At 41.2% G+C, this 23,606-nt stretch overlaps 2 protein-coding genes across 2 annotated transcripts in view; one reads left to right on the plus strand and one right to left on the minus strand.

Moving 5' to 3' along the window:
• LOC115449988 (cytochrome P450 9e2) overlaps window positions 1-14,332 on the plus strand; it is a gene marked incomplete in the record, with an annotated part of 16,595 nt that extends 2,263 nt beyond the window's left edge. The window contains 8 exon segments of the mRNA XM_037437904.1: window positions 7,616-7,753; window positions 8,240-8,439; window positions 8,847-8,982; window positions 9,411-9,497; window positions 10,058-10,279; window positions 12,256-12,356; window positions 12,884-13,052; window positions 13,289-14,332. Coding sequence (XP_037293801.1) covers window positions 7,616-7,753; window positions 8,240-8,439; window positions 8,847-8,982; window positions 9,411-9,497; window positions 10,058-10,279; window positions 12,256-12,356; window positions 12,884-13,052; window positions 13,289-13,458 — 1,223 coding nt within the window.
• A 6,241-nt stretch (window positions 14,333-20,573) lies between these two features.
• Window positions 20,574-23,606, minus strand: part of LOC115449989 (ETS homologous factor) — a 32,410-nt gene continuing 29,377 nt past the window's right edge. Inside the window, exon 2 of the mRNA XM_030177890.2 lies at window positions 20,574-23,097. Coding sequence (XP_030033750.2) covers window positions 22,860-23,097 — 238 coding nt within the window. The 3' untranslated portion in view covers window positions 20,574-22,859. The remainder of the gene's footprint in view (window positions 23,098-23,606) is intronic.

A 23,606-nucleotide genomic window follows, 5' to 3' on the forward strand; every position in this document is an offset into this window, starting at 1 on the left:
TGTGCAGGACGCACACACGAAAAGAGCGAGACAGCGCATTCACGCATGCGCAGTAGGTGTGTCGAGCGAAACGACCGCAGAGAGGGACGGACAATGCGCCCGCGCACGTGTGTGTGACTGTTTTTAGTAGTGCGTTATAAAGCGATCTCACGACCGAGATATTGAAGTGACAGTGTAGAAACTTTACGTAGATATAGTTTTGCTTTTGCCTACCCCATGCCGTAAACATGGGTATTGTATATAAGTTCATATCAAAGTAAATATCGTTTTTAAGGCCTTTGTGCGTCGTCTGTAGACAAATTTCTTGTGTTTTGTTATTGTAACTTTTTCGTATCGCACATAGGCGTATTATTTTTATGTATAGTTATAGGTAATTGATTTATCTATAAAACCGTGTAAATTTCACATAGGGGACTCAGAGGTCCAACTTTTATTTATAAAATAGTGATAGCTAGGAAGTGAAAATGAGGCTGCAAAAAGGCTCTATTTTTGGCGGCTCTCCCTACGGGATAGCCGGGTTATATATAAGCGAATGCAATTTTGGCATTCGGCAGTTCGAGTTCGAGTTCCAGCAAGTTCAGTTCGAGTCAAGAAAGGAAGAAAACAAGAAGCCCTGAAGTGTTCCAGCCAGGAAAAACAGTGCAAGAAAGGGGAGAGCGACGTGCATGCTGCACCGCTCACGCCGCACTGCGAAACGTACGCCGCTACTGTGTGTCCGCCGGATCATTGTAATCATTTTTACGTGTGAATAGTGAATATACGTTATAAAACCTCCGGGCCTTATTAATTGGCATTGCCACTTCCCTCACGCAATCCAGCACTCATTGTGGGGACGGAAAGGCGTCCTGTGCCGATCCTACGCCCCACATTTTGGTCCTTCGTGAGCCGGATTAACGTGAGCGGGAAGGATGCCGTTACAAGGTCCACCGGGGAGGCGGGCGGAATCAGCGTCTGTTACAGCAACCTCGGCGACAGCGACTTCGGCGACAGCGACTTCGGCGACAGCGACGTCCGCTACAGCGACGTCGGCGACCGTCACCGGAACAACTGAAGCAACCGAAGAAACAATCGCCGAGAGCACAGCGACACACACCGCTACGCTTCGAAACCGCGCCTTGCACCGCTGCGGAGGAGCGACCTGCCGCCGCAACGGAACAATCGACGCAAGAGCGAGGCCCGAAGCAAAGCAGCGTCGTCAACTAAACACGCTTCAAGGGCACGCCGCCTGGCACAGGCCAGGGCTGAACTCACCGCGAAAATAGAGCTAGCGGCCGCCAAGCTAGCTGAAATCGAGGCGGAGGATAGCGAGGACGACCTCGAATCCGTCATAACGGAGGCCGGACAAGATTGCCGAGTACATAGCTGGGTTCAAACTAGCCAATTACTCGCGATCGAGAGCCGACCGACCGATGTTGCGACGGGAAAGCAAGCCCCTATACAGTCATCGGACCCAGTGATCGCTGCCGTATCATGGGACAACCCGGCGACTGTACCGGCGGGATTAAGGCACACAGAGTTGCCTACGTTCAACGGTGATCACCACGATTGGCTCACATATAGAGCGGCCTACATAGAGTCCATGAGCCACTTCACGACGTTGGAAAACATGTCCCGGCTACGCCGTAGCCTCCGGGGCATCGCCAAGGAAGCAGTACAAGGACTGCTTATAACCAACGCCGACCCGAACACCGTGTTAAAGAGTCTGGAAACGCGCTTTGGGCGCCCGGACTCAATCGCATTAGCCGAAATAGAGCGCCTACGCGCGCTACCCCGTCTTACAGATACGCCGAGAGACATATGCACATTCGCCACGAAGATAGAAAACATCGTGGGCACACTACAAGCGCTCGACTGTGCCTTCTACCTCTACAACCCGGAGGTAACTAAGGCAGTTATGGAGAAGCTAACTCCGACGTTGAAAAGACAGTGGTACGAGTTCGCCGCCGCACAGCATAGAGGTGAGCCCGATTTGTTAAAAAGTTTTGTCGCTTCATAAGAAGAAGCCGATTTCTGCAGCCCGTTCGCGACGCCTGAAGTCATTTCGGACAAGGCTTCGCCGGCAAGATTCGGCGGCGGCGAACAGCCACGCCGGCAGCGGGTACACACGACTGTGGCAGATAAACGGTCGACATGCAGTGTGTGTAACAAAGAAACGCACTCGATGAGTGACTGCGTTCGCTTCCGCGACGCCGCCATAGACGCGCGGTGGGACATCGCAAAGAAGCACAGACTATGTTTCAGATGTTTGAAATTCAGGAACAAACAACACACATGCAAGCCGAAGAAATGCGACATCAACGGGTGCAAGTATCTACATCACCGCTTGCTGCACTCGGAGCGAAAAAATAAGATCACCGACGCACCCGGCGAAGCAGTGAACGAGGCAGTGAACTCAACATGGATGCCACAGATGTCCTTTTAAAAATAGCCCCAGTGTGCATTTCAGGACCGGCGGGAGTGGCTCGCACTTTCGCCTTACTCGACGACGGATCGACGGTGAGCCTCATCGACGACGAACTCGCTCGAGATATCGGCGCGGAAGGACCGGACGAACCACTCCACATAGCAACGTACGACGGGGAGAGGAAGACACGCAACAATTCTCGGCGCGTCAAGTTTAATATTGAAGGAAGCCGGGGACGACTCCGCATCGAAGCACGCACCGTCGACAATCTCCAGTTGGCGGCGCAGCGCATCCCGGACGAGGCGATACGGGATTGCGGACACCTGAAGGGCCTACTGTCCGCTAAACGAGCGGAAGAGGCGAAACCCCGAATCCTCATAGGCCAGGATAACTGGCATCTCCTCCTCGCCACGAAAACACGGTCAGGTAGGAGACATCAACCGGTCGCATCACTCACGCCGCTCGGTTGGGTGATACATGGAAGCCGGACTCGGACTCTGGGACACAGAGTGAATTTCGTCGGTCAAACCACGACCGACGAACGCACAGAGGAACTTTGCGAGATTTTATAACATCCGACAACCTGTTTATAGAACCCCGCAGGCCCAAGAACGACCCCGGCGAGAAGGCGCTCAAGATACTGAACGAACATACGGAGAGATCGCCGGAGGGAAGATATCAGACGGCCCTGTTGTGGAAATCGGACAGCGTGGAATTGCCGAACAACTATAAAAAACACGCTGAAAAGGCTGCACAACATAGAAAACAAGTTGGACAAGAATCCCGACCTTAAAGAAAGGTATGAAGAGCACATGGAGGCCCTAGTCAAGAAAGGCTACGCGGAAATAGCGCCACGCGCGTCCCACACCACAAGGACGTGGTACTTGCCGCATTTCGCAGTCGTAAACGCTCTAAAGCCCGACAAATTGCGAGTTGTACACGACGCAGCAGCCAAAACAAAAGGTACGACTTTGAATGAGAATCTATTAACAGGGCCGGATTTGTTACAGCCTCTTCCCGCAGTGTTATTAAGATTCCGAGAACATCCCGTCGCTGTAACAGCGGACATCACGGAGATGTTCATGCAGGTGGGACTACGCGAGGAAGATCGCGACGCACTGCGCTACCTCTGGCGGGGAAACCGCCGAGATAGCCGGCCGCCAGAGGTGTACCGAATGAAGGTATTAATCTTTGGCGCATCGTGCTCTCCTGCGACGGCGATATACGTCATGAATCGCAACGCGGAGAGACACCGACACACGCATCCTGAGGCTGTCGAGGCGATCAAGAAGAAACACTACATGGACGACTACCTCGACAGCTATGAAGATGAACACAGGGCGATAACAATCGCTACTCAGGTGCGTAACATACACAGAGAAGCTCACTTTGAATTAAGGAAGTGGACGAGTAACTCGCCCGCGGTGTTGAAGGCGCTCGGCGAATCGCCCAATGCAACCGAAGCGGTGGAAATAGAAAGGACTGAACGAGTCCTAGGCCTTATTTGGAGGCCGCAAGAAGACAGGTTGGCGTTCAACCTAGACTTGGCCCGCATACCGTCGAACCTACTGAGGGCGAGAAGCACCCACGAAGAGAAGCATTGAAAATAGTAATGTCGTTGTTTTTGATCCCCTAGGGTTGGTGTCGCCGATAACTGTGCGGGCTAAACAGCTATTACAGGAGGTGTGGCGACGCGGCACCGATTGGGACGACCCGATCGACGACGAACTGTCCGCCGCCTGGGTGAACTGGCTCACCCATTTGAAGCAACTCAGCGGCGTAACAGTGCCGCGCTGCTATCCCGGCTACTCCCGAGCGAGAAAACTCCAACTCCACGTGTTCACCGACGCCAGCGAGTCAGCCTACGCGACCGCGCTCTACTGGCGCGCCGAGGACGACGACGGACGAGTCACAGTCACGTTACTGGCGGCCAAGGCAAAGGTAGCTCCACTCAAATTAACCTCCATACCACGGCGAACTACAGGCAGCTGTACTCGGCGCACGGATGGCTGCGAGTGTGACACAGGAGCACTCCAGGCAGCCAGAATCCACGACCTACTGGACCGACAGCAAGACAACACTGTGCTGGATCAGAACGGGAGCCAGGTCGTACAAGCCCTACGTAGCGCATCGAATCGCCGCGATAGAAGAACACACACAGGCGAATCAATGGAGATGGGTGCCTACACGCTACAACGTTGCCGACGACGCTACGCGCGACGTTCCCGACAACTTCACGCGGGAACACAGGTGGTTCAACGGACCAGAGTTCCTCCGCGACCCGCCCGAACTATGGCCTGCGGAGGAAACACAGCTGAGCACCGACACGGGTGAGGAAAGAGTGAACACTATTACAGAGCGTCGGGAGAAACAGTACAAGGAAGTCCTGCCCGACGTGAATCGATTCTCAAATTGGAATCGCTACGTTAGAGCTGCCGCCCGCGTACTACAAGCAGTACAACACTTCAAACGACGCGTCAACACGGTCCATTACAAGAGGACCAAGGCGGCCGCAAGCGAGAATCCGGATTGGAGGCGCAACGAAGCCGCGAAAATGCGGCGAAACGAGTCGTACAAGCACCGGAGGAGCGATTTGTGACGCTCCCAGCCGAGTTGCAAGAAGAGGCCGAGCGCATAATCATAAAGGCGAGTCAGGAGGCCGCCTTCGAGGAAGAACTACGCTCACTCGAAAAGGAAAACCCGTGTCAAAAGAAAGCAGGTTGTACGCTTTGAGTATAACATTTATTAACGAACTCATTTGCCTCGACAGCAGAATTTCAGCCGCCACGGGAGTAAGCGCCGCAACAAAGAACCCTCCGATCGTCGATGGCGAACATCGGGCAACGAAACTGTGGGTGGAACATGTCCACACACAACTCCACCATGCAGGCGTGGAGAGCGTCGTCAATTACTGTCGGCAGTACAAATGGGTCATTCGACTGCGCCCGACGGTCAAGGCGGTGGTCAGGAGCTGCGTCAAGTGCCGCCAGAGGGCGACCACTCCACCGCAACCGATAACGGGAGACTTGCCTCCCTGCCGACTGGCGCATCATCACCGGCCGTTTACATACACCGGTTTGGACTATTTCGGCCCGCTCACAGTCACCGTGGGCCGGAGTAGTCAAAAAAGGTATGTCGCTCTCTTCACATGCCTAACAGTGCGGGCGGTGCATCTCGAAGTGGTGCACTCCCTGAGTACACAAGGAGCGATCATGGCTCTGCGGCGCATGACAGCACGCCGCGGGAGCCCCGCCGAGATCTGGTCCGACAACGGGACAAACTTCCACGGCGCAGAAAGGAACTGCGCAACACCCTCCTCGCTGGCGCCGAACAAGAGGCGTCGCGGAGGGCGATTAGATGGCGTTTCATCCCTCCGGGCGCACCATTCATGGGTGGCGCCTGGGAACGGCTCGTGCGGTCGGTCAAGACCGCGCTGACGACGGTGCTTCACGAGCAGAGGCCACATGAAGAGACGCTGTCGACGCTACTCGCCGAGGTGGAGTTCACAGTCAACAGCCGCCCACTGACTCACGTGTCGGTGAACCCCGAAGATCCGGAGGCCCTGACGCCTAACCACTTTCTGTTGGGCTGTCAGGGCCCACTCGCCGCACCTAATTTTCCAGCCGAACACGGCTACGGCACACATGCCGACCTTCGAGCGTCGCAGCAGCTGGCCGACGCTTTCTGGACCCGCTGGTTACGAGAGTACCTTCCCGAGCTCCGCAACCGGCGGGAGCCCCGCAGCAAGGGACCAGAGCTACACATCGGCGACGTCGTGCGCATCGTGGACGGGACGCTCCCACGAAAACACTTGGGTGCGTGGCCGCATCTGTGCTACGCATCCGGGACCTGACGGCGTGACGCGCACAGTGGACGTAGCCACGCGGGGAGGCGTGCTACGACGCCCCGTGAAGAAAATCGTCCTCCTGCACCCTGCGGCACCCGAGCGACGAGGCAGCGACAACGAAGAGGTGGCGCCGCAATCGGCGGCGAGCACGTCCTGCACGTCTACATAATGTATCGCCCCCTGGACGCTGGGCGATACACGGCGGGAAAGAAATGTGCAGGACGCACACACGAAAAAGAAGCGAGACAGCGCATTCACGCATGCGCAGTAGGTGTGTCGAGCGAAACGACACACACCAGAGAGGGACGGACAATGCGCCCGCGCACGTGTGTGTGACTGTTTTTTAGTAGTGCGTTATAAAGCGATCTCACGACCGAGATATTGAAGTGACAGTGTAGAAACTTTACGTAGATATAGTTTTTGCCTTTGCCTACCCCATGCCGTAAACATGGGTATTGTATATAAGTTCATATCAAAGTAAATAGCGTTTTAAGGCCTTTGTGCGTCGTCTGTAGACAAATTTCTTGTGTTTTGTTATTGTAACTTTTTTCGTATCGCACATAGGCGTATTATTTTTATGTATAGTTATAGGTAATTGATTTATCTATAAAACCGTGTAAATTTCACATAGGGGACTCCAGAGGTCCAACTTTTATTTATAAAATAGTGATAGCTAGGAAGTGAAAATGAGGCTGCAAAAGGCTCTATTTTTGGCGGCTCTCCTACGGGATAGCCGGGTTATATATAAGCGAATGCAATTTTGGCATTCGGCAGTTCGAGTTCGAGTTCCAGCAAGTTCAGTTCGAGTCAAGAAAAGGAAGAAAACAAGAAGCCCTGAAGTGTTCCAGCCAGGAAAAAACAGTGCAAGAAAAGGAGAGAGCGACGTGCATACTGCACCGCTCACGCCGCACTGCGAAACGTACGCCGCTACTGTGTGTCCGCCGGATCATTGTATCTTTTTACGTGTGAATAGTGAATATACGTTATAAAAACCTCCCGGGCCTTATTAATTGGCATTGCCACTTCCCCTCACGCAATCCAGCACTCATTGTGGGGACGGAAAGGCGTCCTGTGCCGATCCTACGCCCCACACTTTGTTTGCAGCTATCTGCGCGATAGGGTTTTTTCAGGATAATAGTCATGCTATATATTGTCCTAAGATTAAAAGTAAAAGTAGCCTATGAACTTCCCAGACATCAAACTTTCCATACCAAAATTCATCAAAATCCGTTTGATAGTTTTTAAGTTTGGCCAGAGAGAGTCGGTGTGGAACTTTGTTTTATACTATGTAGAGGACAGCCTTTCACTCATTGTTATATGTTTACGTTGTTCGTTTATCGAAATGTGTTAACTTTCCTTTCCAGGTGAACTATGGAGGGCAATGCGGTCAAACCTGAGTCCGCTGTTCACGAGCTCTAAGATCCGCATGATGGTGCCTTTCATAGTAGAAGTCAGTGACAGAATGGTCCAAGCACTAAAAACAAGGATACAACAATCTGAAAGTTGGTATATTACAGAATAATAATAGATCTAGTTGCCACTATAATTACTAGAATTGAAGTACTTGATTATGATGATCCTAATTCTATAGAAAACAATTTAGACGCCATGCAGATAATGTTTCTGCAATACAAACAATACAATATAAGTAATGAGCTGTCGATATTTTGTTTTATAAAATAAACTAGCTTTTGCTCGCAACTTCATTCAGCATCAATGAAAGACCCGCTTTATATTTTCCCGGGATAAAAAATTGCCTACAGCACTCAAGAGTATTATAGCTTCTTATTAGTGAAAGAATTTTCAAAATCGATCCATTACTTTCAGAGATTAGCTCTACAAGCCTTTTCTTCTCCATGATATTACTATAGATATTATAATTCTCTATGGTATAGATTATAGCTTCTACTGTTTAGCGTTGATTTCCCAAACGTCGAGAAATACCAATAAAATAATAGTGACAATATTTTGTGTTAAACTCTTTACAGGTGGGTACATTGACTTAGAGGCCAAGGAAGTGACCGGTAGATACGCAGTGGACGTGTTGGCCTCTTGCGCGTTCGGACTCCGCGTCGAATCCCACTCCGAGGACAATGAGTTCTACGCCCATACGAGGGCCATGACCAACTTCAATTTCTTGCGCTTCCTGAAGACGTGTGCTTTCAGGAGCTTCCCGACCATCACGAAAGTGAGTTTGTCTTTTTTTATTACAATTTAATTACGAAACAAGCATGCCGTTCGCATGCATACAATGGAAACACACTCACGCTTGGAAGCCGTGTGTGCCTCGATGGGGGAATATCGCCCAGAGACATGAAGGGTTAAGCTGCTTGGCAATATATATAATGTATTGTGGTGATATCTACCCAGACAGCTACTCGTAACGAGCAATCTACCACCAAATACATGAAATGGAATTTTTTAAGTAGATATTATTAAGTAAGCAAAGTTTAAAGAGTTAAAGATATTTATTGACCTTTTAACATTTTTTTTTGGTCCAATAATCATCTCGGTAGTCCGTTTCAATCCCCTCTAGATTCCATATACTAAGCTATCGCTCCTGTTTCTGATAAAACTCCGTTATCTCTATTACAGTGGTTGAACATATCTCTGGCACCCCCCGGTACGGCCAAGTTCTTCGAAGACGTGGTGATGAACACCATAATACATCGAGAGGAGCACAACATCGTGAGACCGGACATGATCCATCTCCTCATGCTTGCTAAGAAAGGTATTTAGACCTTCTGTTTTGATAATATGACTAAATCATTTGCATGGGATCAAACGGGCTACAGCCATAATCAAAACAAATCACGTCGTCTGAAACCAGATTCTTGCTTAATGTCTTTTATACGGTCCCATCAAAATGACTGCACCTGATGGTAAATAGGGCCCAGATACATCGTCGATCGATGACAGATGCTTATCCCATGTCAGTTGACACAATTATGCTGGCCTGTTCCAAACCGGATATACCCATGTTGATCTTGGAACGTGACTCACTTATATATGTCAATATGGCGCGTTTTACACCTTACGTATACGATAGTCACTATCTGGTCAAATACAAATGTGGCACCATCAATATGTTTTTGAATTTATAAAGATCTAAAAAATAGCTTACAATAACACACGTAATTCTTTTTCTGCTCTGAACAGGACTAATCCCATTTGAGATAAAAGACAAAGCAGGTGACGAAGGATTCGCCAGTGTGGAGGAAGCAGGTCAGAGGAAATATCATGTCGGTAAGTACCTTACTTTAGATGAAATCATACCAGTCCTATATTATATTATACTTGCTACTGCTAAGCATGAGCAGTTTCTACTACTGAGAGGATTTAGACCTTAGTCCAAAACGCTGGCCTGGTGCGGGTTGGCAGACTTGCAGTCTGCCACTAGGCCTAAGACTTCATAGACTTCATATACCTTAGAAATTCTCTTATGGTGAATTGTAAGTTTCATCACGTCCTTTTCCCTTACCGTTGATGTGAATGATAATTATTGATAAACAATACACACACCTTCGAAAAACCAGAGGCATGTGCCCTAGGTTTGGAAGATGCAGCCATTGGTCTCGGCAGGCTGTTCCATTCTGCACTTGAATGTGAGTTAGTTTAAATTCATTGATGTAAAATTAATTTCACCTAACTTTTTTGAATAATAAGTATTACGGACATTATATGGTTAAAAAGATTTGAAGTCAACTTGTGAGTAGACCTCACTGTAAGCAGCCCCTTTTTCTCTAACAATAGAACAATTTGGCGACTTCAAGCTGAACTACAATACAGTGATAAACCTTCCCCAGACTGGACTTATAAAGACCTGGTCTCACAAGCGGTGTTGTTCGTGTTCGCGGGCTTCGACACAGTCTCATCCAGTATGGCCTTCATGTTCCACCAGCTGGCCATCAACCCTGTAGTGCAGGAGCGGCTGTACCAGGAAATATCGGAGAACGAGGAGAAATGCGGAGGGAAGTTCGAATACACCAACATTTCCAAATTGACCTATTTGGATATGTTTGTGTCAGGTAAAGCTGATATATATTTCGGTGAAACTGAATGTCTTAATGGTAAATAATATAGCATTAACTTCCAAAGCTGCTATATCAAAAATAACGCAACTAATATTCTTGGAAATATTTTATTATTAGTACATTCGGAATCAGCAAAACTAGATCATAAAATAATCAATAATTAAATTTTGATATTTAATTATTGATAATTTTATTGAAAGCATAATCGGCATAACTGATATTTTTAAACATATTTTAGTTATAATTAAAGTAATAGACGTTACGGTAAGAAATCATAACACAATATTTTATACACACTAATGTCAATGTAGACATCGTAAATATAAATTATACATGGATCATTCTCAGTACTAGAAAAACTTAGCGTAACTACGCATGTGGCACATGCGACGTTTTTTGATAAACACACACACACACTTACGCCTTGTATCAACACACAAAAATGAGAAACTGGTGCACCTACTCTCCGCAGTATGTATTCCGAGGTAGTCAGCGATCCTATCGCCATATCGAGTGCAAATTCCAAACTCCCGGCTGACACTGAGTAAAAGAACCTAACTACATGGCCCGACCCGGAGATCAAACCCGAGACGTCAGCACTGTAGTCGTACCGTAATACGACGACTCCACGTAGTCACTCTTTATAATAAAGAATGTAAAATATTTTTAATTACATTTCCATTGTCATAAATAACACAATTGCCGTACCCACTTTGGATATGTAAACTTATTTGAAGTGATCCCATATCTTAACTACTAGAAATATATCATAAGTGGTTTTGCGTTGGTTATTCTTGGTAACATGATGTTATTATAATGCACGTTTACTAGTATTCAGCAATATTTCACCTTTTGAATATTTAAATTAGTGTAATAATTAGCAAGGTAGCAAGGGAGGTTGGCCCACTCTGTCAAGAGCCTTGCGTTTACAGTAGCCTCGCATGATAAAGGCCCTTCAATGAATTCAGGGAACTATTTGCGCAGAGTAGACACTGTGGTATATAAGTATATGAAGCCATTCGTTAGTTAGTAAATAAATAGTAAGGTAGTGTGATCTAAGGAAGTCCGGATCCTAAAGAGGCCTACCACAGATACTTATGGTATTTGTTTTTTGTTGTACAAAACCGTACTACGATTTTTTGTTAGTTCTTTTATTATTAAATTGTATTTGTAGTATTATGTTGCAATTAAATAAAGTTCTTTATATAATATCATGAATCGATTTTATATAAATTATAAATTAGATGAGCCTTCAAAGGTACCGTTACCTTATTAAAAGTTTACCCAGAACTTGTATAAATATAGCGGCTATCGATATCTTATCTTGTTGATAGACAATTATATACTCACCTATCTTATAACATTCGTTTATTTTGATATTTATAAACATTATGTGCTTTAAGTATCATATCCTACGCGATAAAATCACAACAAACTGATTACGATTACATTATTGTGTCGCATTTTGGGATCGGCCTGTGTATATGTACCTTTAAAGGCTGGCATAATTATATCGACTAAGGAACGATAACTATCCCTTGTCAGTTGACAACAACGGTAACCATCAGGTTGGGGTAGCTTTATATAATAATAATAATAAGCCTTTACTCAGACAAATTACGTAGTTAAAGAATCAGATAAATTGGTTTGTGTATAAGGGTCTTTGTCTGTTTGCTTCCCTTTAGCAAAGGCCTCCTCCGTTTGTTTTCATAAAGTTCTGTTGCCAGCTGTCCTCATCCATATACCTACCACCTGCAATTGCTCTGATTTCATCGGTAGGGTCTACCGCGTTTTTTTTCTTATAACCTGTGACTGGGGACCTGACCTGGGGTAACTTTACCCGAATAAAAAACAGTTGCCATCTGCAGTCTTCAGAATACCTTCTAGGATAATAACTTTAAAGGCTCCTCGTATTATCACCATAGTCAATGTCAAGTCACCATAGATTTAAACCACTGTTTCAATTTCAGAATGTTTGAGATGTTGGCCTCCCGGAGGATTCATGGACAGACTCTGCGTGAAAGATTACAACTTGGGCAAACCTCGGCCTGACGCAAAACACGATTGCATTGTAAGTATCTAACATTAGTGAAGGAGCTGCTTGAACTGGTCTGGTTCTGCCAGTCTGGGTTCAATCCTTAAAGCAGCCAATAAGAAAATGGGTTCAACCGGTTTCAAAATACTAGTTCAATTTAACATTGGACTTTATCAACAATCGTAGATAGCTTCACCTTGTTATACAATGATACAGCATAGTGTGGATTGAATGGAAGCACCGGTTGCGCACTTGTCTTCTATTGAGTGAAATGTAAATTAATTGCACTCGAAAGAAACGATTTGATAACAATAACTATGAAGCAGTAAGTAGCGGCTTGACTGTCTCTGGCATCACTACATTCTATGAGGCGGATGTCGTTTACTATAAGACGAATCGGTGGCTCGTTTGCCTACTAAGCCAAAAAACTAAAAACGATAATGCATCACACTTTTGTAATCCCCAACTTCAGTAATTAACAACGTAGTAGTAATTTGTAGGTTTCTCGGACAAAGATGACCACGCCTGCACGCACACAATATTTCCACGAGTATTTCTTCCAGGTTCGTAAGGGAGAATGCATCGGACTTCCCTATTGGGCGTTCCACTACAATCCCAAATTCTTCCCCGATCCAGAGAAGTTTGACCCAGAACGTTTTTCAGAAGAGAACAAGGATAAGATCAAACCGTACACCTACCTGCCTTTTGGAGCTGGGTTTAGAAATTGCATTGGTGAGTAGTAACTTTTCGTTTCATACGACATATACATTTGCAGGATAGCTAAAAGAAACATATTGTTTTCTTTCATAATTCTAATTCCAACCTCTTTCGTAATGGCAAGCAAGTTGAAAAGTACGGACAAATTAAACAGTAAAGACAAATAATACTAACTAGTTTTCGAAATTCGGCATTCGAATTTAATATATTTATTGAACTAATAGATGGCGCTAAAATGGTTTTTATTCCAGGTTCGAGACTTGCACTACACGAGGTCAAGATTTTCCTCTACCAAATGGTGCTAACTTTCAAATTTAGTGCTTTTGAGAAGACGCCTCCTCGAGCCCAGCTTGTTAGTCAAGGATATGACATGGAAGTCAAAGATGGGGCCTGGGTGCGACTGCATATCAGATCAGCGTAAAAAAGCCAAGAACTTGCAAATACAAATGAATTACAATTAGATGAATAAATTTATATAAATAAAAATCTGTTACGATATGTATGTAAGAGCATTACTTGAGAACGGCTTGACTGATTACTTTTTTTTTGACTTCCTAATTATCACAACAAGGTGTGTACCAGATAATAATTTTGAAAATTAATGGGACAAATACGGGAAAAATTGACAATTTAAGTGTTATTTTTGTATGAAAATATGCTTTTAATGGATATCTTTGAGAGAGTTTAATTGGTTCCAACTTTAATCATAAAACAACTTTGCGCCCGACAGGTGGCGCTGTTGTCGACACCTTAAAGATGAAAGGTAGTTTACATCAAATGTATGGCCCACTAGTAATGGAGTTATAATAAATGTATGTCGTCTGTCTGATATAATCTTGATAATAATAGATGAATTCAGAACATAGTATCTACTATTACCGTCTACAGCCTGTTTATTTATAGTGTATTTATTATTACATTTGCGTTACAGTGTAATTCATAAACACAGTATAGCATTATTATTATTCTTAAGTTTTCTACTATTTTTTATGTAATTTATCGCCACCTTACTTATTTATACAGAACTAGATTTATTATCCGGGATGAGCGCCATCTAGTTTAATTCAACTAAACTAATTTATATTGTAATACCATAATATTATTACACCGCCATCTATTAAGTCAATAAGAAATAACATTAAAATATATTGTGAACTCTAGATGGCGCTATAATCGTTGTAACAAATAATATTGTAATAAAAAAGTGTTCCTATTTAACCATTTTTTTTTTATAGAAAAGAATATTAATAAAATTATCACATGTATACAATAAGCCTATATAACTTCAGCTATAACAGAAAGACGCCCAAACTGTGAATCTAAATCAAGATGATGATGTATCAGACTTTGATCATTTCCGTTACAACAGAAATGCAAACTTTTTTATTCCACTTTGAAATTTGCTGCTATTGTAGTTATCTATTGGACAATAGCCAATAGATTGCAGATGCTTACGGCTCCACCCGTATAAGTTTATTTCCGTAGAAGTACCTAATTAAATAAAACTAAAATTATATTCTGTGGTGTGTAGGCGAACAAATTTACACTTATGATAAGTACATAAGAATATTTAATTATTACTTAGATAAAGTCACCTATACAAACTAAAGACAATTAATATTGGACATAAAATAAGTAAAAAGTAAACAAAGACGCCAGCTCGGGCTGGCAGGAAAGAAGAAATAATCTTAATAGAGATAAAGGGAGGAACGCGCCGCGATCCAAACCGGTGAGCACGATAAAAGCCCGAACCTAGCTAACCTACCAACCTAAAAGATTCTTAGAATCGATTTGGAAGTTTCAGACATTCACATACTGTACCTGTATAATATAATTATATATAGTAAGTAATTAATTAAATTTAAATCCACACATCATGCCTTCATACCCGAAGCGATATAGAGATGCAACTAGGGCATCAATCTTTCTTCACCTGCACGTTCCGTCCTATCATGTGATAGGGGTCAAGTTTATCGCCGTGTCGGGCACAAATTACAGGCTCCGGGGTGATACAGAACATATTCTCAGTAGCGGACTCGAAAGCATTACACTGCTAAACATATAGAATAATCATATGTGGTTAGTTTTGAATCATAAGTACTGCCTGCGTCATTTGAAATCACGTTAGGTATTTGTATTTGTGGTAACAAAAATACATGGAAATTCCATTTTAAAATAAATAATATACAAAATAAAACAACACGATTTTATTTTGTGTTAAATTTTATTATCTTTATCCAAAACCCAGCTCCGACTCCGACTCCGCTCGCGCCATTTTCCTCCAAAATAAAGATCCCATGTTGCACTTATCCAATAAAAAGCGGCCTATATTTCACTCCACGTATGTATGCAAAATTTCAACAATTTTCCTGCTATTATAGTACTATTATTAAAGTGACTAGACCTCGTTCCCTTCCTGTAGTATAACAATGGCAAATCCTTGCCAAGGCACTTGCGTTTGCCGTATATTCCACTCAGATCTATAAGTAAATATATTTCCCAAGAATCGGCTATTGACCGTAGCTCGTTAATTGGCGTTAGGTATTTAAAATACTCTGTATTACCACGCGTATATTTTAATTATTAATTGGAACCGAGCTTATAACAGAACGATAAAATGTGGTTAGAATTCCCATATGTACAATATTAATGGTGTCCTCGTTAATGCCTTTGTTAGATGTTAAACTTATGTTTTGGAGAATTTTTGTTAAGTTGTAATTATTTTAAATTATTACTGCAACTACACCTAATGTTTGTACAACAAGGGATCCTTCAAGCGGAGCGTGAAGCAGTTAGGTAGGCCGGCATAACTGTGCCGTACGTCTGGGAATGTATTTTTCTCTAGCCTGTCGAATTTTTTTTCGGCTTTACTTTAACATCAGATGTAATGAAACTATTTTGCCGTGCCTTATATACAAAAAAAGTTTATTTATCTCTTCAAAAGCCATTCTTATTAAAGTCTGTTTGAATTTTCTTTCTTTACTATTTCTTCCCCGATGGTAAACTGCGTTATATTTCAGCAGTAATTATCATCGATGATGATAATTTACCACTAAGTAAAGCTTTACTTATGACCCACCGTTGAGCTACTCTTAAAGATTGTAACCATAGAGCGACCGCCGCGCAGGGTAGCGTCTCTCATAGTCTGTACCGCTTGTAAAGATGATCCAATTTTTAATATATTTACTAAAGTACTATGGATGTAGCGAAACTTCGTTACAAAATGAAGAAGTAACTAGTGTAAGATAAAATAATTACACTTTTAAATGCTCTTCAATGGCGTTTTTTCGATATTTTTAAATTTGGAATACGACGTTCGAGTCTTATATTCTAGTATGAAGATTCATTGGCGTCGTTATTTTGAATTTGGAATGCAATATTTCAATTTCTCTAAAAACTAAACCAAAAAGTGTGTTGACAGTTCCTGTGTAAGAACTGGCCAGTGTATTAATAAAAAAATTGGGAGTATAAGGGGAAGTTAGTAAGCCCCGATCAAAGTGGACCAATTGTGTATCATAGTCGTAAGATGCTATGAAGCTACTTCTAACTGTGATTGTAATTTTAGTGCACAAAAGAATTAATTACCTACGAAATTTGAGTATATATATCCACCTCAGGCGGGCGGCGATAGCCTAGTTGGGTGTGGAACGGACTGCCAAGACTAATGTCCGCAGGTTCAAATCCCAAGGGCACACACCTCTGACTTTTCTAAAATCATGTGTGTATTCTTTGTGAATTTATCGTTCGCTTTAACGGTGAAGGAAAACATCGTGAGGAAACCTGCACATCTGAGAAGTTCTCTATAGGACTTTCGAAGGTGTGTGAAGTCTGCCAATCCGCACTAGGCCAGCGTGGTGGACTAAGGCCTAATCCCTCTTAGTAGTAGAGGAGGCCCGTGCTCAGCAGTGGGCAAGTATATAATACAGGGCTGATATTATTATTATTATTATATATCCACCTCAATGATGTTTGAAGCAAAACAGAAATATTTTAAGAAGTGAGGTATGTGTTGCTCGACGGTTGCTATCTCACTGTTTGGATGTATGACTGACTCAGATCTCGCCCCATTGGAAAGGATCACTGTGTCGGGTTTTTCATGTGTGCAAACGCGATTTTGTAAGAAAACATCCAGTATCCTTCCACAGACAAACAGGTAATAGATTTATAGTAAAGTAGAGTTGCCGAAGATAGCCCGGTTCTTAACATGGCCCACCATCCATGATTTAGTTTTTGATTTTTTTTTTATTAAAACATCCAGGGCAATTACAATTAAATAGTCTATGGAATATAAAAAAAAAATCCAGCAATTTTCATTAAAAAGTTATTACATAAATAAATGAAAATAAATAACCACATTAAAGGAAGGAAAATAATGTTAGTAAACCGATGTATCTACCTTGTTTTAATTTATGACTATTTGTGACCTATCATGGCCCTCTTGGTTCAGTGGCAGTATGACTGAGAACCTCGATTCGAGTCTAAGGTCAGGTAACACGTTGATGGTTTTTCTTGCTATAGTCGTAAAAAAACTAAATGGATGTTGCAATACTTGTAAAGTTTCTCCCTGTCTGATGGTAAGCGATACGACCGCCTACAAACAGTAGAACACCATCAAACACCTTAAAATACAAAGTATTGTTTGGTATTTCACTGCGCTCACCATCCTGAGACATAAGATGTTAAGTCTTATTATTTCCTATTTACACTGGCTACAGTGTCATTGGCTGACACCTCATATTGTCAGAGTATTATCTTCGACTGAAACCTGTCTAGTAACAATAGTATTTATCAATATTTTTATGATACGCATGACTGGCTTAGCAGCAGCGTTAACTGACGCGACGAGCCAATTTATTTACCAATGCGCGGTCGCCAAAAAATTATATAATACGGCCAAAGACATTATACAGTATAGTTAGTTATAAACCGGAGTTTAGAACAAAATTATTGCACCAAAAGTTATTACCAAATTAGTTATAAGACTTATTTGAAATGACCATGTGACAAGACGGCACAGCGTCATTAAATATCAATACAAAAATAACATTTTTACAGAAAATAGTTTCATATGTGTATTAAAATCACGATATTGAAATAATATGTATACATCGGATGATTATTATTTTCTTGATAACTCATTGTGGACAACAGTAACTGGCAAGAAATAACACATGATTATTAGGTAATTATATACTTCACAGGGACGGTAGAATACAATCATCATACACAGCACAGTTCCTAGGTTTAACAAACAAATCAAATAGTGAAAGTAGACTGAATCCGGACATTTTGTGAATGATCTTTTGTAAGCAGTATCTACTCCCACCCTAGACTCCGTACACGTCACTATGAAATTTGTGTTCGTTTCAATTCCGTGATGACCCGGATGCGACATATATTTAAATTGGTGTTTTGCTATTTCAGGGTAGATTGAGTACCCGTTGCATAAACGCAAAAGTTTTGTATGTCAATCCTCCCAAATTCTGTTCTATATAATCTAACTCTTTGAATACGACCGATTATGTCAGCTAGAGCGTGTTTTGTTACTTGCAGTGTGTTGCTAAACAATTTGAATATCTTCTAGTCATCGATAATGTTCTACGTACTAGATCTGGCATTCCGAACACTCACTGTGTGTGTGTGTTGTACTGCAATCCAGTTTTGGTTGCCATTATACTTATACTGTATTTAAAGCTCTGCATGTTTAAAAAGTTTGATGAGACGACGATGTTTTAGCGCTACAGCGCACTTTTTGAACTCCAGATTTTGAACAAATGATTTATATGGACGTTCGTGTCTATAGAATAACATCAATGCTTCTAGTAGATTCTAGACAGCTTGACAATCGAGAACAGATTATAATTCAAGGTCGTACAACACTTCATTTCTTAGAAAGTCCACAGATTCAAGTTTAATAGGTTACAGACAAAAAACGAAACGAATAGCCACTTAAAGGTTTGCACGAGTGTACTCGCACATTATAATACAGGTTTTTAACCTCCTTCAAAATAAGGAAGTTCTCAATTTAACGTCTATTATTTTAACAGTTGTTAATCAGAACTCAGTCATTTATTTACTAATTTAGATTTTTTTTACATACAAAGATTATATTTCCAGGTTTGTCCTATATAATTCTTTTCAAAGTAGGTTTAGTAGTATGGTTTTAAAACTAAATAATTGGAATAAGTATGTCGAATTTAGCTTTCCTGTGACTTTATCAGTTGTGTTTTTGCGTCGACAAACGAGTCAAGTATACTCATATATACTTAGGTAAAGTAAGTATACAGATACTGTAGTATATAGGTAACAGTAAGGTAGGTTTTTGAAGGCAATTTTATCTATTTTTACAGAATATTTATCCGGCATTATACCTCATTGAGGTTTGAAGCAAGCGAATATGTCCTAAAAACTAAATGTAATTATTTTTCCAACATGCTTGCAGTAAACGCTCAACAGTGCCTTGAAGTGGAATTTAATACTATAAGAATTGCGTAACTATGTTTCGCAGTAAAATAAATAAATAACGGCAGCTCTGAGATTGCATTCAAGTTGCTTCCAGTCTCTAGATAGATCTATTGCATACGGCTTCGTACGCGTGCAAGGTTTTCCCGTCACAAAGGTCCCTAAAACACTGCACGATGGCAACGCCATCTAGTTAAAAATCAGTTGTAAAAATCCATTTCTTATAAATAAATATTATAGGCATAAAAATAGCCTATCTGTTAATCTAGAACATAGTCAACCGGTACGCCAAATTTCATCCTAATCCATTCAGTTGCTATTGCATTTTACAAGCATCCAAACATTTTTACAAACTTTTGCATTTATATTAGTAAGGTAAGATAAGATTGGTTCTCCTAAACACTGTTTACCATCAGAGTTACATATGACCAAAAGGTATGAACAAATGTTTCCAACGACCTACTGACGTTATGGTCGGTTAGTACGTCAGTACAGTCAAAAATGCCATTTTAATTTGATATTTATATTCGTTGACATAATGTGTACTTTGTGAGAATTTTTCCTCTATCCTAAAAGGGATATACTACTCCTGTTTGAATTCAATGTATAATAACTGCTGGAGAACCTAAAATAAAGATATGTCGGCGGATTTGAATATTATTCGCAGTGCGGAAACCGAATCTGTGGTGTCTCGGTTTATAACTGATTTAACCCTCCATGCATCATGCACACTTATTTGTGGTGTAGACAATTAGTATACTTACTATTTATTAAAAGAAAAGGGTCTCCCCCAAAACATATTTGTTAGTGTAATGTTAATTTGTATTGTGTTTACAATTTGTCGAAATTTAATCGGCATGTTTTAGTATATTTCCATGTTTGGTTGCTTTATTTATTGACTTTTTATGTTTTCAGGTCGGGCAATCACTGATGGGAGTTTTTTTTAATTACACTTTGGCTCATTTGCTACTGACTGATCAAAACAATTAATTTTGATTCTTAATCTATTTTCACAGTAGTATGAAGTATTCAAGTCGCTTATACTAAGGAAATAAGGAAAATAATAAGGATAAATCACATTTTCGTAACAATAAATTTATTTCTGAAGAATTATATAATTTTCAAAAGGAACTATTTACAGAAGAATTATAACTGATTCACAATCTATCTTACATCACAGCATGCGTCTGAGAGTCGAACAAACTTAACTACTAGGTCTTTATCTACGCGGTATCCGCTGCCGCTGTGCTTCACGAAATAGCGGCATACTTCGCGAATAACACACTGGTGACATAGTACTTCAATATTAAACAGTCTAAAAAATTACGACGTATCCAAAATCTAAACAGACATTCTCTGTGACATGTTTTATTGTGTCACTAGAATTCTTTACGCAATTTAAATTTGCAGAGAATTAGTAGGTTCGATTTTGTATGATTTATGTCGTATTGTCGACTAAATCGCACCGATTAATCGTACAGATTTGTCGAAACAGTGCCCACAACGGCGGTAGATACCGCGCATACCGAAAGACCTTTATTTGTCAATACGAAAACATACCTTTTTTAAATTAAAGACGAAACACATCCGTGAACTAATCTTTGGCCAGCAGATCTTTCATTGTCATTTGTTTTTAAATTTCTATATCGCACCTCACGCGGATTGTACCTACAACTAATTAAATCTAACACTGAGAAATGTTATATAAAAATTGTGATGAATTAAGTACATTAACGTAAATAATACATATGGCAACTTCAAATACTTACATCGACTTAATTACAATAAAAATAACTTAAATTATAAATAAAAAAGGGAATGTACGCTCACTCTAACATTGGTAACATTGGGGATCATTAAATATTCATATCAAAAATTCGTTTTACAACCATCGAACGGCTTCGAAATAAAAATCATTTAAAAAAATAATATGGACACTTTTACGAGTTCATAATTGACGGGACAAACCGACGAACCTTTACCAACATTAACACACACATAACAACCACTGAATCTATCTCGAATCGTACATTGAGCCTATCTTTTAAACTAGCGCCAAAATGGCGGGCGTTTTTGACACTTGACACGAATACGATTTTACTAAACGATAAATCGTTAACGATCATCGTTGTTCAGTTTTTCAAATACAAAGTAGGAGACAATACAAAATTTTACATTATCCACTAATTAAAATGTGTTTCAAAATCCCGTACCTTTGCACAGGTAAAAAGTCTAATACTTTTATGACACTTGATTTTACTCCCTTCAGGAGTTCCAATTCTAGAATAACTGTGTTAAATACTTAAATCAATGTTTACTAACTAGAAGTAATTTAAATATTTATGTAGGATCTAGGTAAAGACCTTCTTTGTATCCATTTACAGAGTGAAGTTGTCAAAAACGCCCCGCTACATACTCTTGATGCAACATTCAGTAACATTTTATAACATTTATCTATACGTGGGTCTGACCTTTTGTTTCTGCACAATTTACTCAATATAGTCGAACTCATAGTCTTTCAAATAAGCTGTTTAACAATCGACCGTCCGAGTCATTACAATACAGACTCTATTTTCTATACAATGCTTCTCAGGTGAAAATTTTGTTAGACCTCAACTTTATGACATGAAATAAGATTCTTCATGAATCTTACTATTGAAAGGTAACTTTGAATTTTTATATATTTGCATATATAAAAATTCTAAATGTTTAAAAATATAATACGTTTTTAATAATTGATTTATGAATTTAGTACGGAAACGCAGGTCAGACTTGCACTCTATTATCATTCATAATACCTAATTACGTACTATCATTTCATTCGCAATTTCCACCAATAATACCGAACATCTCTTGAAAATTTCACTTATCTACAACTTCTTAACATTTAGCATCAATAACGTAGTGTTGCTTGAACTTTGATAGACTAATACATGAGACATGTTAAATAATCTAAGAAACAATAATCTCAACCTTGGATCCAGCTGGAACCAGAATGTAATGTGAATAAAATATTATAATATAAATTACATACTAACTAAAAACAAATACAGACGGTAAATGCCATATTTTGTCCGTTTTACGTATTTTAAGTAAGTTATTGCACTTATTGTCGTTGTGCAAAATATTGTGCGAAATTATAAAATCTAAATCAACAAAAAAGCATTTATTGCACCCAAGATAAACATTTTATAAAGGCTAAATAAAGAAATTAACAACAGTCGTACTCCGACCATACTCTATTCTAATATAACATAAAGCACCAAATCGTAACTGGTAACAAATCATTTGTTCTTAATCGAGGCTCAAGCAACACTAGAGGCTAATCAACCCTTAATTCCGCTGCTTTTGAGGGAAGAACTAAGAGTACATGTCAGACATATCCATCTCTGTCTTGACCTTGACGAAGTTGGGGTTGTCGGTGTTTATGTCGGGACCCTTGGAGCCGAACTGGTAGACCAGCCTCGCGGTGGGCACGGAGACCAGCACCGACTGCCTGTAGTGGTACCGCATGGCTCTGCTGAACTTCTCGAAGGTCATGTTGTCGTTCTGCTTCATCTTCCCCCACAACTTCGCCACTTCATCGGGTTTGACGAATCTGGAAAGAGAGATAGGCGTTATACGTTGTGTTTTAAGAGGTACGTTGTTAATGAATAATGACTGCGCAGGAGTAGATCTAGTTGATGCAATAAATTTCAATGCATGATTGGGTATAGAAGACATGTAATTGCAAATAATAATATTTTTTAACAAAGACATTAATAAAATATTTGTCTTTTTGCTCACAGATGGTACCTATAGCATGCCGCAACTCCGACTGATTGCATTTATTTCAAATAAATTCATAGCAAAAATGCTGTGTGTAACCAATATATTTAAGATTATTAATATCAGTAAGATTTCGTTGTTTTTACAACAAAATGACAATTATACCATATTTCAAATTAATAACTTTGAGTCAGAGATTGATTAACTTGATCTCGTCATTTAAGGAGTAGATATCCTAAAAACGAATGACATTGGAATTCAACCTTCAAGAGCTATACATGTACACGATTTTGGATTATTGAAGAAATCACAAAATCGAACAAAAGATACAGTGTGAGC

This window comes from Manduca sexta, chromosome 12 (genome assembly GCF_014839805.1).
Source record: "Manduca sexta isolate Smith_Timp_Sample1 chromosome 12, JHU_Msex_v1.0, whole genome shotgun sequence".
Classification (NCBI taxonomy): Eukaryota; Metazoa; Arthropoda; class Insecta; order Lepidoptera; family Sphingidae; genus Manduca; species Manduca sexta.